Source organism: Pseudopodoces humilis, chromosome 2, assembly GCF_049639895.1.
Source record: "Pseudopodoces humilis isolate 2021_Gansu_Grassland_sample_001 chromosome 2, ASM4963989v1, whole genome shotgun sequence".
NCBI classification, from domain to species: Eukaryota; Metazoa; Chordata; class Aves; order Passeriformes; family Paridae; genus Pseudopodoces; species Pseudopodoces humilis.
This window is the reverse complement of record NC_142201.1, coordinates 4397368-4412774: the sequence shown is the minus strand read 5'-3', so window position 1 is coordinate 4412774 and position 15407 is coordinate 4397368. Positions and strand designations below refer to the sequence as shown.

At 43.2% G+C, this 15407-nt stretch overlaps 1 protein-coding gene across 1 annotated transcript; it reads right to left on the bottom strand.

Moving 5' to 3' along the window:
- Positions 1 to 14227, bottom strand: LOC106628354 (uncharacterized). The gene is made up of 8 exons (XM_014255660.2): positions 14149 to 14227; positions 9425 to 12295; positions 7310 to 7546; positions 5593 to 5676; positions 4874 to 4983; positions 2654 to 2852; positions 1969 to 2106; positions 1 to 1738 (listed from the first exon to the last, which is right to left on the bottom strand). Exons 1-8 carry the CDS (start codon positions 14195 to 14197, stop codon positions 1707 to 1709), a joined length of 3720 nt encoding a protein of 1239 aa, XP_014111135.2. The 5' UTR covers positions 14198 to 14227; the 3' UTR covers positions 1 to 1706.
- Between the last annotated feature and the right edge of the window lie 1180 nt (positions 14228 to 15407).

Below are 15407 nucleotides of genomic sequence, written 5' to 3'. Positions count from 1 at the left end.
CATTAAACACATTTTGTGTGAACAATCCCAGGACGGTTGAAGCCTGCTGTACATGGTCTCTATTTAACACTATTTACAAGAACATCAGAAAGGTTTACTGACAATGAGGATTTGCTATTTAAAGTAGATCCCTCAAAAAAAGTAATAAAAGAGTATTAACATAAGCAAGAGCACTCATTTGTATTTTCAACAGAGCTCCCTAGAGAACTTGTATTTACTGACAGAATACATTGTTGAGTGACTGTTCAGTGAGTAGAACACCCAGAGCTAGCTATATTTAAAAGCCACATAATAAAAGTTTAACAAATATTAATCACTCTCTTTCCATCAGTGGGGTGTCTGTGACTCCACACCCCAGACCTAATCAGGATAGACAAGTTGACACTGCATGGAGGGTGTGCAAGACCTCCATGTGAAAGGGAGAGCATGCAAGACCCTGTTTCCTAGGTCCCTGCTACTAAAAATAATATTCCAGCCAGGGTCCTTGGCAGGGCTCTGCCAGGAGCTGTGTTAGAGCACGAGGATGGAGGGATGAAAAGAATGAATGCTGGCTGCATATGGAGCAGAGCAGAGCTGTTTGTGCACCCCCACTCTGATGAACTCCCACCTTGTGCTGCAGTCCTGGCACCAATTCACTCTAAGCTGTGCCAAATAACAATAACTTAATCCCCAGAAAACAGGGGTGTTCAGGGGGTGTGAGCCAGGGCCTCAACATCACAGGATACTCAGTGCCTCAACAGGAATTCCGAGTGTAGGCAGACTGACAAAATGTACAGATACAGGGAGAGCTGGTTTGAAATGAAACACATAAATCCTGCTGGAAATATGAACAGCAGTAAACTGCCCCTTTATCATCTGTTCAGCACAGTCCAAGCAGGAAAAACTGCACCATAGTAGAAACAGACTGTAACTTCTCCAGGACTGCAGTGAAGAGTGGTGGAAAAAGGTAAAGATCATTTCTTCTAATTGCTCTAAACCAATTAGAAGAAATCTAAAGCAAGGTCTGCTCCAATGTCACAGGAGTTTCTTCTATTGGACTCTACTTTAGGATTATCAAGAGCAGGACAATATTGCACTTTATGGCACATCCTTGCTCAGCCAACCATTTTTGACAGGCAAAAAGAGGTGAGAAAAATACTTTTAGGTCAAATTAACCTAATGTTTCCCTTCCCCATCTACTAGCACGTTGAGACTATGCTGTGGAACCACACCTGTATTTAGCATGCTATACATTTCACACATATGAGCAGTTATTCCTTCACAGCCCAGCAATTGAAGAAACTTTGAATTGAGAAGAGTCCAAATCAAGTTTCTGGTCCACCAGACTTCTATAGCAAGCCCACATAACTGAGATGTATGCCATTTTTCTCCAAACTCCTGATCAAGTTGCATATGCTAGAACGCTAATTACCCTGGGCTCATTCTGCAGTCACAGGAGAGAAAAAGGTATCTTTATATTGTGATAAAAGTCTCCCTTAAATAAAAATCACCCTTGGCCAAGTGCACAAAACCCAACAGGGTGACTCTGGACTCAGCTGAGCATTCAAGTGATCTGCCACAGCTACCAGGCTCAGTCACCCTGTTTTCAGTGTCACCTAAATACAGTATTGAGTAGTTTGGATCCTGTCTCTCTAGTTTGCCAGTGTTAGGAGTCATTGCAGTACCTATAGGGGATAGGCTGAAGAGAAGTTTCTCTGTTCCTCACTCTACCACGTGTACAATGTGGGAAATTCCATACCTGTTTAAAGGAAGATTCATTGAATGTTGTTAGAAGCTCATGAATTTGGCAATGGACATTGGGAAGGAAAGGGTGGAATTATCCTAAGTTAATATGCACTATTAACATTGAATGATAAGATAAATATATTAATTTTCTGCCTTGCCCATAATATTTAAGTGATGGTTTATCTTATAAGTGCTTGTAGACAAACATTCCGATGAGTCCTGAAGGTTCAACCAAGTATTTACCTGATCTTCTCCTCACATAGATGTAAAACAGTATTGCCAGAAGAATCAGTACTAATGCAACTCCAAGTAAAACTCCAAGGACAATCACTGCTACTCTCCAGGAGGAACTGTTGTCAGTTGATGACTGAACAGACAGAGCTGGAAATTTAAAACACATTTAAGAAATGTTAGCTAGAAACAGTAAAAAAGTGGGTGTAAGAAATCCTGGAGCCCTAAGTGACAGCTGTGTTTTACTGCTTGGCAGCTTTGAAACTTTTGAATAATATTGAAAATGTTTTTGTATGTGGTGAAGATTTGTTAACTAGAAATCTTTTCTGAGGGTCCTTGTGATCTCTTGGTGACATCCATAACAACTGCTCTGAGGATTTGATGGATGGAATGGTGTAAGTTGAGAGTTTTTAGATCCTTTTGTGTGAAGAGAACCCATCCTTTGAGTCTAGAACTGGGTATGTGTAATGACCCTTTAAAATAGTATATTTTAATATACTATATTAAAGCTTATTATTTCATAATCTGTATTAAATCACTATATGTCTGGTGAATGTTTAAATAGGTTATTTAAACTATTTGAACTATTTGAATATCTTAAAAGAGAGAAGTTAATTTATCATCTTAATTAAACAGCAGCAGATCTGACCCTTTAATCCCCACACCATTACAAAGGAGCTGTTTCAGCATCACTTACGTTGCACTTCAGTTTGGAACAGCCCAAACTTGTTCCTTAATACTTTTTTCAGGTGTGTCTGTATATTCCCCACATCCGTGGCTTCTTTTGGCAGCAGAAAGAGAAAATTAGCAACCACGCTGCCAGGTCTGAAATCCAGCATGACAATATTGAAGGTGTCATTCCACTGTGGCAGTTCAGCATGCATTCCTTCAACAACCTGTGCAAGGTGAAAATTATATTTATTTTTAAATCACTAAATCTTTGCTTACTACTCTTTCAAGGTAATTGCTTTGGGATAACAAAAATATTGAAAGAGGATTCTGGAGTGACGTGTCATCTGTGATTGAAAAGTTGAAATCTGAGTTTGACTTCCAGAGCTCCAATCTGTTTAGCTAGTGATCAATGAATAATGCATTAAAACAAGTTGTCCTCCTCCACAAACCCATATGGGACCCTGACTGTACAATATTTGGAATCTGCAAAGAGCACCCAATATTTCTAAAGTTATGTTCAGTGTCCCCTAACTTTTTTTAAATGTGCAACTAAACTTCAAGCACGGTCCTGCATGCACTACCATCACAGAATTTGATGTGAGAGGTTTAAAACTTAATTTTGTCACCAGATTTTCAAAGCCGTGACCTTACAGAATACCTTTGCAAAGAGAGACAAGGGTGTGATTTGTCTCTCAATCATTCTGGCATAAACCAAGTGTATTCCTATGGCACTAACCAAAATCAAATCAACTACACTGATATCTCCAAAGGTAGAGTCTTGCTTAGTGCTTTCATATGGATATCAAGCAAGAACAAACAGTTCCCTTTTTTAAGCAAGACTGGTTGAAATGTTTTTGTCAGGACCGATCTTTTCAGAAAATTAGGTGTTTGATTCAACTCACTAGGAGAAGTTATCCTCTCACTGTGGATAAGTATGGTATTTTATCTGAAAAGTCTGAAAGATTATTATTTTTCATAGATGATAACAAACCCTGTTCTGAGTCACTGCTCAGCTTTTTGCCTCCATCTTCTCTGTGGGATAAACCCCCACCCCAAACTTTACATCCCTTCAAGTTCCTTGGCCAGAGGCTCCAAAAATGCTATTTTCCTCACCTTGATGAGCAGTCTAGATGGGAAACCTGACTTATGCAGGCAAAACTGTAAAATTTCAAAGCTACAACTACAGAGTGGTAGTACTGTGGAATATAAAAGAAATAGTTCAACATTCAGATTGGACAGAAAAAAATCCAATACAGAAATTGTCTATATTTTCAATCATGTTAGTTCAGCCTCTCTTTGATTTTGCCATTTTTTTGAAGAAAAGCTGACACTTTCCATGAGGTAAAAGCTCATTAAAAGCCAGTAAAGGGATTCCTGTTGCTTTCAGTCAGGTTGGAGGAAACCTTTTACATCCACTAAAATAAATTTTCTATCCATGAAGTGGAGATGTTAGCAGTCATAAGACAAGGTTACCTCCGAGTTGGCGTGGTGAGAACAAATTAATTACTGCTTTTGAAATCTGTGGAGTTTCTTAGCTAAAGGGTATGATCATCACACTTTAAATAGCTGTGTTAGTTATTTAAAGCAGTCTACCCCAATCTCACAGTAGATTTACCTTTCCAGCAGGCTTATATACATCAGGATTCCTGAGAGGTGTTGAAATGATTAGGTTTCTTTTAACATGCTGCTAAAGACAGTTGAGTGGCAGACTGATGCTTCTGCCTGTCAGCGTGACTAGCTCGAAGCTTCCACTCCCTCTCCTCGTTTTCCCCCTTAAAATGGACCCCTTGATACTTTGTCCAATCCTGCATCCAGAATATCAGGATGATAATCCTGATGAAGTGCATCACCAATGATCTGGACTCACAGCACTCACTTGCAAAGTTTTCATGTATCCAACTCTGTCTGAAATGCTGTTTTTGAATAACATCCTTTTTTTTTGCCTCCACAGACATCAGTTTAATGAAGTGGGAGAAAATAAACAGAACGGGATGTTCCTTCCAAAAATAGGATCTTAAAGTGCCTTTCACTAAATAACTTATATTTGAGGATGGCTTAGGGAATATAGCTCTCCTCATTGGACAACAAGCTGTCTGTCCTTGGAGTATTTTGTGCTTCCTATACTCTTTTCTCTTTTTCACCTGTCAGAGTCTTGATTTAACAATGAATGTAGGAGACTAAGGTTGCTAATCACAAGCCTTTCTGCAGCTCATTCATGTTGACAAAGAAGATTGCATCAACTCACGTCTGTTTTGATCCTTTCAGACATTGTTTTGTAGTCTTCACTAGCAGAGTTATAAAGTGTATTATTAAATATCTCATTTTTTAACCGAACGCTGCAGGCAAATGCTTGGCCTGGAAAAAATAAAAGAAAAAAAAAAAATGAAGAAACAGTTGGGTGAATGTCAGGATTACCTCCAGAATTGGTCTTTAGACTTTATTATCTCATGTGTTTATAATATGAAGCAGTAAAACCAGAAACTAATCAAATAATAATAATAAAGTGTATCATGTGTGTCTAATGCAGTGGCTTTGGAACCTTCAGAGCTGAATCTCTCCGAGTTTGTCAGCCATCGCAATCCTCACAATTTGTTCACCATTCCTGTATTATTTAGGGTACATCCCACTCCCTAATTCAACAGCCACTCTCCCATTGATTTCAGCAGAAGCAACACCAGTCTGTTAGACTCTGCAAGGCTCTCAGTGAGTTTAAATCCTCCTGAGTAGGTGGATGAGCCCTGAGCCAAAAGAAGAAAGCTTTACATAGAAAAGTCCAGACTAAAATAGAGCTGGAAGCTGACACTGAAGTTTGATGGAGGCAGCTTCTGCACCAAAGTGTGAACTTCAGATGGTGTGTGAACTGACATAATAAAGCAGATGGCAAAATACTCATGGGAGATACTATATTGTGAAATAATACCCCATAGTTATGGATAAACAAATGTTAAGGTTCTATAAACTTACTGGAGCATGCAATGCTTTTTAAGTCAGAATAGTCAGTACTTTGTGCTGAACAAAACTCAGTTATTTCGAAACCGGAAGTAGGATCTGCAAAATAAATGAAAAAAAATCAAGATAATCACTTCTGTGCATGCATTATTAATGCTAATAAGAAAATTATGGAATAGGTGAAAGTCTTTAATTATGGCCAAGGAGTCACCAAAGCAGCAATTCCTTTGGCCCAGTGAGAACTGAGACTCGCCAATTATAAAATTGGAGCATATCAAAAGAGAGGCAGGTGGTGGGTGGGTAGGTGGTATTTGAGAGCTCACTGAAATAGCACTGAGAACTCTGATTTCTCATGAGAGCTAAAGATATAGGTTGTGCTATTATGTGCTCGTACAACTCAGGTAAGCTAGACGGAGTTTTCAGAAGTAAAAGTCACCTGCAATTTCTTTTGGAAAAAATATGCATCATGGGGTCTCAAAACCTCAGTATGCTTGTCTGGATTTGCTAATCTGAACAATTTATGAAGGGTCAAAACCCATTAAAGGCTGGCATAGCAGGTTTTATGTGGTTAGCTCATTGGATTACATCTCCGGTTCTCATAGAATTGAACATAATCTTTAATTTCACATGACATATGGATGACTTGGTCTTTATTGCTCTTTTTAATTAGCTTACAAACAATTTTCTGGTAGGGCAGATGGCTCCAGATTACAAAAGAAAACAATTTTTTATTTTTCTTGAATAGAGAAACTAATAAATGAAAGCCAGTGGACTGAAGAATTGAAAGATTTCAATAGAAATAACGATGAGAATTTCTTGTCTTTGTGGTCCTAAAGACTAAGAGAGAGGGTAAGTCCATCAGAAGAAACCCCCACAGTCAACTGCCAAAATAATTGCCCTAGAAGAGTTCTGAGAATAATCAGACAATCCACTGGAGAACTCAAAAAAGGACTGAAACAAGGACATTTATGTTTTAGAGAAATGCTGGAAGAAAGTAACAATTGCCAAAGCCAAGTTAGATCTTTCAAGTTATATAAAAAGAAATTGTGAGCACTTTCTCAGCCACTGGGAAAGAATGATAAAGTGCAGCACAGTTTTATCAAACGTGGATCATGCCAAAATAACCCAGTGGCTTCCTTTGACAGGCTGACTTTTAGATTTCTTCCAGTGATGGAAAAGCAAAAGTATACAGTGCCAAGTGGTAATTTTTTAAGTGGAGTAAGTTTTGTCTAAAGGAATTGGCTAAGGGGGAGATGGCAATGGGGAGTTTTAAAAGGAGATTTAGATTTAGAGGGATACTGTGTGTCATGTTCCTTCAAAATCAGTTTCAGTACAGAGACACAATTAAAATGTTTGCCTTAATGTCTATAACCTAGGATGAAATTAAAAAGGTAACATGACAATTAAGGACTGTCTGCATTCACAAGAGCATGTAGAACTTAACTCCATACTACAGGAATATTTTCTGGTAAATCTACAACCAAAATATCCTGACTTCTGTACAGAATTATCTGGCTCAATAATACAGCATGATCAGAAATTTTACAGAGCTCTTACTCTTGCAAACTCCCGTTTCATTCAAGCAGTCCTATCCAAATAAGGGGATGAGTCAAATAAATAAAAATTACTTTTAGGAATAAGAGTCTGTGAGATCAAATCCAGATCATATCACAACAAGATACTGTGAGTTTATAGTAAGTAAAAAGAAATGCCAGGGCGATGGAGGAGGTACCTGTTCGGACAGTGACTGAAGAACGATTATTAACACAAGATGACACTGCCACAGAAATGTTGTACACATGGCCAGGAAGCAGGTTTTTAAACACAGTTTCTGTGTCTTTTGTAGTTGTTGTATTTATCTCCTCTCCATCCATGACAGAGATGTTGTAGAGGCTGCCTTTGCTGCTACTGGTCCAGCTGAGCTGTATTTCTTCTTCAGTCACATTCTGAACTTCGATGGACACTGTTGCTGTAAAGTGTGAAAGTTTCATACAGCTGAGAGCAGTTCATTTCACTGTTACCATCAGTGAAAAATACACACTACTGCTTAAACTCACAGTGATGAACAAATTCATACCTCCTATAAAAGCCTTTTGAAGATCAACAGAATGGATTGGAAGGGACCTTAAAAATCCTCTGGTTCTAACCCTGTGCCATGGGCATGGACAACTTCCACTATCTCAGGTTGCTCCAAGCCCTGTCCAACCTGGCCTTGGACACTTCCAGGGTTGGGGCATCCACAGCTTCTATGGAAAACCTGTCCCAGGGCCTCACCACCCTCACAGGGGAGAATTTCTTCCTATGATTTACTCTAGCCCTATCCTATTTCAGTTAAAGGCTGTTTGTCCTGTCACTATGCACCCCTGCACAAAGTCCCTCTTGTAGGTCCCCTCTCTACTGGAAGAGGTTCTAAGGTCTCCCCAGAGCCTTCTCCAGGCTGAACAACACCAACTCTTTTAGCCTGCCTCCACTGAAGAGGTGTCCCACCCCTCTGAGCAACTTTGTGACCTCCTCTGGACCTTCTCCAGCAGCTCCACGTTTTTCTCATGTTGAGAACCCTAGGGCTGAAGGCAGCTCTGGAGGTGGAGTCTCACCTGGGCAGGGCAGAGGGGCAGAATCCCCCCGTCCCCTGCTGCCCATGGTGCTTTGCATGCAGCCCAGGATGCCTTTGGGTTTTTGGGCTGTGGAGGCACATGGCTGAGTCATGCCAAGCTTTTCATCCACCAACACCCCCAAGTCTTTCTCCTCAGAGCTGCTCTCAGTCCATTCATGCCCAGCCTGTGTTTGTGCTTGGCACTGCCCCAGTACATGTACAGGACCTTGCACTCGGCCTCACTGGACTCCATGAGATTCAAGGGGGCCTGCTCTAAAGCCTGTCCAGGTCCCTCTGGATGCCATCCCTTCCCTCCACAGTGTCAACTGCACCACACAGTGTGATGTCATCAGCAAAGCTGCTGAGGGTGCCCTCAACCCTGCTGTCAATGTCACCCACAAGGACATTAAACAGCACCAGTCCCAGGAGTGACCCCTGAGGAACCACTGGTCACTGGGCTGTCCTTGGCCATTGAGCCACTGTCAAGGAGCAGGTTGTTCCTTTTTGTGTGTGTGTGCATATCTCCTACTGCATTCCATGGACACTGTGACTCCAGATCAGGGAAGGATTAACCCCTTGGACTAATAGATCTTGAAGAATATTACTATGTGCTAAAAATGGAAGTCATGCTGCCTTTGTTTTTTGGGTGCAGAGTTCAAAAAGGCTGCATTCTCCTCTTTTCCATCTTTGCTTTACTTTTTTATCCACTGAAAAATGATGGCTCTGCCATCCAATCCAACCAATGGATTACTGCGTATTTGTTGAATATGGGCAGATAGCACTTTGGCAAAAAAATTAAGATACAGTAGAAAAGAATTAATAAAACAAATAAGAATCGAGTTAGCAAAAAAAAAAAATCAACTGGATTCTCCCAATGAAGGAACTGCCTCAGTATTTCATAAAAGGAAATTTCAAGACCAAAATCAACAAAACAAATAAAACCCAATAAAATTCAATAAAACTTTCCATTGACATAACTTGGCCTATGCAGCATAACTACACAGATTTTTACCTCTGTGGCACTGCCTAAGACAAAGTCTGTAATTTCAAAAACAGCTCCAGACTGGAACTGCAGCTTTTCAGAAAATAAATAGATGCAGGGATTCATATTCCTGGATTAAACTCCCAACTTAAAAAAGACCTTGTAAAAAAGCTCCAATGCCAACTAAAAATAACAATAATGAAAGAAAATTATACTCGACTCTTCCAAAAATAGATCAAAATAAATTTAGTATCATGTGTTAAAATACTCACAGCAAGTTCCAGTAAAAGGAGGATTAACAGATGTTGTTATACTAAGGTTCGTTGTGGATGGGGTTGCCAAGGATGTGGAAGGGAGGGAATGGGAGGTGTTGGCAGTGGGCTCAGATGTTCTGATCCCCTGGTCCATGGTGGAACTTTCCTCTCCTCCAGGAGTCGTGGCTCTGCTCCCCACAGAGGCCGTGGCTGTGGAAGGTGAGGGGCTCCCCACAGAGGCTGTGGCTGTGGAAGGTGAAGAGCTGCCCACAGAGGCCGTGGCTGTGGAAGGTGAAGAGTTGTCCACAGAGGCTGTGGCTGTGGAAGGCGAGGAGCTCCCCACAGAGGCTGTGGCTGTGGAAGGTGAGGGGCTCCCCACAGAGGCTGTGGCTGTGGAAGGTGAAGAGCTGCCCACAGAGGCTGTGGTTGTGGAAGGTGAGGGGCTCCCCACAGAGGCTGTGGTTGTGGAAGGTGAGGGGCTCCCCACAGAGGCTGTGGCTGTGGAAGGTGAGGGGCTCCCCACAGAGGCTGTGGCTGTGGAAGGTGAAGAGTTGTCCACAGAGGCTGTGGCTGTGGAAGGCGAGGAGCTCCCCACAGAGGCTGTGGTTGTGAAAGGCGAGGAGCTGCCCACAGAGGCTGTGGTTGTGAAAGGCGAGGAGCTGCCCACAGAGGCCGTGGCTGTGGAAGGTGAAGAGCTGCCCACAGAGGCCGTGGCTGTGGAAGGTGAAGAGCTGTCCACAGAGGCTGTGAAAGGTGAAGAGCTGTCCACAGAGGCTGTGGCTGTGGAAGGTGAGGGGCTCCCCACAGAGGCTGTGGCTGTGGAAGGTGAGGGGCTCCCCACAGAGGCTGTGGCTGTGGAAGGTGAGGGGCTCCCCACAGAGGCTGTGGCTGTGGAAGGTGAGGGGCTCCCCACAGAGGCTGTGGCTGTGGAAGGTGAGGAGCTGCCCACAGAGGCTGTGGCTGTGGAAGGTGAGGAGCTCCCCACAGAGGCTGTGGCTGTGGAAGGTGAAGAGCTGCCCACAGAGGCTGTGGCTGTGGAAGGTGAGGAGCTCCCCACAGAGGCCGTGGCTGTGGAAGGTGAGGGGCTCCCCACAGAGGCTGTGGCTGTGGAAGGTGAGGGGCTCCCCACAGAGGCTGTGGTTGTGAAAGGCGAGGAGCTGCCCACAGAGGCCGTGGCTGTGGAAGGTGAAGAGTTGTCCACAGAGGCTGTGGCTGTGGAAGGCGAGGAGCTCCCCACAGAGGCTGTGGCTGTGGAAGGTGAGGAGCTCCCCACAGAGGCTGTGGCTGTGGAAGGTGAAGAGCTGCCCACAGAGGCCGTGGCTGTGGAAAGTGAAGAGCTGCCCACAGAGGCTGTGGTTGTGGAAGGTGAGGGGCTCCCCACAGAGGCTGTGGTTGTGGAAGGTGAGGGGCTCCCCACAGAGGCTGTGGCTGTGGAAGGTGAGGGGCTCCCCACAGAGGCTGTGGCTGTGGAAGGTGAAGAGTTGTCCACAGAGGCTGTGGCTGTGGAAGGCGAGGAGCTGCCCACAGAGGCTGTGGTTGTGGAAGGTGAAGAGCTGTCCACAGAGGCTGTGGCTGTGGAAGGTGAAGAGCTGCCCACAGAGGCTGTGGTTGTGAAAGGCGAGGAGCTGCCCACAGAGGCCGTGGCTGTGGAAGGTGAAGAGCTGCCCACAGAGGCCGTGGCTGTGGAAGGTGAAGAGCTGTCCACAGCGGCAGTGGCTGTGGAAGGTGAAGAGCTGCCCACAGAGGCTGGGGTTGTGGGAGGGGGGGGGCTCCCCACAGAGGCTGTGGCTGTGGAAGGTGAGGGGCCCCCCACAGAGGCTGTGGCTGTGGAAGGTGAGGAGCTGCCCACAGAGGCTGTGGCTGTGGAAGGTGAGGGGCTCCCCACAGAGGCTGTGGCTGTGGAAGGTGAGGGGCTCCCCACAGAGGCTGTGGCTGTGGAAGGTGAGGAGCTGCCCACAGAGGCTGTGGCTGTGGAAGGTGAGGGGCTCCCCACAGAGGCTGTGGCTGTGGAAGGTGAAGAGCTGTCCACAGAGGCTGTGGCTGTGGAAGGTGAGGAGCTGCCCACAGAGGCCGTGGCTGTGGAAGGTGAGGGGCTCCTGACAGAGGCTGTGGCTGTGGAAGGCGAGGAGGTCCTCATGGGAGATGAAGTAGCCGCCACCTCCTCTGCGGGCTGTCCCTGTGTGAGGGGTGTGGAGGTGTGTCGGGGTGCCGGTGTCCCCGTGCTGCTGCCTGGTGTGGATGAAGGGCTGGATGCAGTGGTGCCTGAGGCAGGAGAGGTGCTGGAGGTGGGAGGTCTGGGGGCAGTTGGGCCCTGTGGCTTGGTCTCTGCTGTCCCAGCAGAGAACTGAGCACTCGTAATGCCAGCAGTGGAGGACGGAGAGGAGAGCACAACTGCTGTGGATGGGCGGGATGTGGTGGCCAAGGGCATCCCAGTGGTGCTGCTTTGCTGTGGGCTGGGAGTCACAGCTGGGGAGCCCTCAGGAGAGGAGGAGGAGGAAGAGTGGCTCGTTGTGCCTGAGCTGAGATGTGGGGAGGAAGTAGAGCCACTCTCTGTGCCCATGCTGGGGACAGTGGTGATGTCATTCCCTGTTGGGAATGCTGACATCACTGCACCACTCCCAGGAGACATCCCCAGTGAGCTCCCTTGCCGCGTTGATGTTGTGGGTGTAGTGTCCATCCTCCCTTCATCCATACCTCCACCCATCGTCCTCATCATGGAGGGGGACAGTGAGGTTGTGCCCAGGAGGTTTTGGGTGTTGGGCTCTGTCACAGAGGTATTTGAGCTGTTTAGAGCTGGGCCAGTTCTGTCGTTTGTGCTTCTTGACATGTCTACATGCTTCTCAGTGGTGGTAGTCGCTGTGTCTTTTCCCTCTAATGTCATTATGGTATCTGTCAGAATTTCAGAAATGTGAATTATGGATTGTTGACCTGTAATTCTGTGATTTACTTTAATAGTCTACCGAGTGTAACTTTGGTCTTGTGTGAAAAATTCACTTAACGTTCTCATCTTCATTGTTATTCCCTTTCTTCCTCATCTCCAGTTTCATATTCTTTGCTATTCCTCAACTACGATCTTCCTTTTTCATTTGCATAAATTCGAGATCTTGCCAATTTCCTGGTAGTACTTTTTTTTCTGCATAAATGTAGAGATTTCTGTTACCTTTCTATTCCTAGTTTACATATTTTTTCAATTTTCCATGTACTTTTCTTCTTGTAAATATAATTTCATTTACAGTAAGGAAAGGGTATAGCGGTGAACTCATCAGTGTTGAGTTTAAGGTTGGACTTGATCCTAAAGGTCTTTTCCATCCTAAATGATTCTATGATCCTATGATTGCTCTAAATTAAAATTCATACAGAATTAAAAGGAAAATTAAAAATTGGCAGAATGGATTTTCCAGCATAATTTTCTCCTTGCCTGTTTGTGTATATTTTATATAAATAATTCAATTCAAAAATAATAATTAAATTCAAAAATAATAATTAATTTTTTTTATTTTGCAGGGCATTTATTCCTTTCCTAATTATTTTTTGTCAGGCGGGAGAGAACACCTTTTCTGAGGATACCTTTCTGTTGATGTTCTAAATCATATTAATCCTGGGTGAAAATTCATTGCCTTCCTGTGTTTACCTCTATTTTTAACTACCAATAAACTGTAACTCCTGTAGTTTGCAAGTGGGAAGGTGACAATTCTGCAACATTTCTAACTCTCCCAAAGTTTCTTTAAAAGGAAAATCAAACTCTTTTTCCATTGTGATTAAATAGTCAGGCTAAGTTTTCCTTACTTGATCTGGTAATTCAATTTTGATTTTGAAGAGTGGCTTTGGTCCTGTTGAAAACCCAGACATATCCTTCTGCATTATGTCAGTTTACTCCTTAGCAACACTAATTTATTATCCTGGATCTTTGGGTCTGGCTGAAGGAAACTCAGAGGATTCTCAGACAGGGAGTATTGGAGCAGCTCTATCAAAGTCTTAAGAACCAAATTAATTAACTGCTTTTGACTCTATTCACCTGTAAATCGAAGGTGGTGTTTTCATATCATTTGATATCTACATAGAAACTTGTAATGTAACAATACATATTTTTCAAAATTCTTCCTGCAGACTGATATATTTTTTACACCCAAATACAGTTTGAATCATAAGATCCTGTGCTTGTAACTCTCAGACTTTTAACAGCAGGTATTGATCACTTAAGAAACTTGTGTTTGTCTGCACTGAACGACATGAAACCAGATATTAAGAATAAAACAATTCAGCCCTCTGAATTTCTAGATTTTTTTTTAAATCTCTTGCAGTGCAGTGAGAACACATCACAGTTAATACAACCTAATCCATGCTTTTTTTATGTGTCTTTTCCTAAGGAGTCTTTCAGAGGAGAAAAATTGCAAAATACATCATTCATAACTAAGCTTAGGTGTAAAAAAATCATAAAATCTGGTCAGACACTATGTTTGGTCTTTTGGATGAGTTTTCTGAGCACTTTGCTCTCATTCTTTTACCTACTTACAGATTTATATCCCTATTAAAATATCTGCTGGAATCCAATGCATTCAAGCTAAACAAAAAAAAAACAAAAACAGAAGACCAAAACCCTACAACCCTGTAAATATCACATGTTATTGGATTTTATATCCATTTTAAGCAGCCCCCCTTCCCTGATTATCATTTTGAATGTTTCTCAAGGACATCCTCTAAATACACAGCAACAATCAACAATCAAAGAGATTTTTACTTACAGAGGAAAACAGGGAGGATGAAATGCCAGAGGTAATTCCAGGTGCCCATGTCGAGGCTTCCCCTGCTTGCAGTGCTCGTCCCCTGTGTGAGAGTGACATTTTGAACGGAACACTTTGGTCATTTAAACAGGGGCGAGGCTGCAAGTGTTACGTCCCAGCCTCTGCCAGCGCCTCACGCACATCGGGATCGCAGCTAATGTAACAAAAACCTCACACCTGACCTGTTCTGTAATAAATTCCAACGTTTTCCATTGAAGCGTGCTTGCTTTTTCTTAATGGAGCAAGATCTGAGTGTGAGCCAAAGGTGAGTCAAAATCAGGAAGAATTTAGAGAGCAGTGCAACGCAACTGGACACTCTTTTGTTCTGGGTATTCAATAAGTAAAATACTTTAACAGCCTTGGGTTTGGGCAATACATGACTGAGATCCAGAACTGAGGGCCTTGGGTCCAAAAGTCTTACTTTAATCTGTAGATCCACCTCTTTTCCCTCCATATTTTCCTGTATTATTAATTATTTAGGAGAAAATGTTTAAATATTCAGTTCTAACTTGCATGCTTACTGCATTAGAAGAGCAAATTGCTAGAAATGCACCAAACAGATGCCAGTCATTGGTTCTGCAATACTGTAAAGAGACTGGAGTGGTTGTAAATCTCCATTATTTCTCTTCTTTGAAGCAGGTGGAAAATACTGGACGAGCAGACTTGTCATTCTTAGCTGAGTTTATCCCCATTTTCTTTAGCAGGTTAGGCAGCTGCCATGGACAGTCCCTGCTGGTCACCAAATCCGGATCACAGCTTGAGCTGGATGTCAAACTGCCTCTGTGTGCCTCATCAATGACTTGAACATTTACATTTTGTCATATTTTTAATACCCTACCCTGCCTGAGGTTTATACTGGTAAAAGTCTTCATTAAATCATTTGCAGTGAGATTTTTTTTCCATTCACACTATGTGAGAGGAATTCTGTCTTGAGTAGGGTGGGACAGAATGGAGTGTGGCAGAGTAAGGCCTGAAGAAGGAAGATCATTATTTACCTAATTCAAGTTTTTTCTAGACCTGCAAGGCTTGGCACATCTATAACTGCATAAATTCCAGATTTTGCTTCAGCCGCTGTTTTCTAAAATTGGTTTAATTTCAGTTTTATTCTGGCAGGGAAGTAAGACAAAGAAAAATATTCCTTGAAATGAGCTTAAGGGTATTGTACTCTGGTGTGAGGCAGCAATTTCAGCTTTGTGCCTCGTTTGATGTAGAAACTCCTG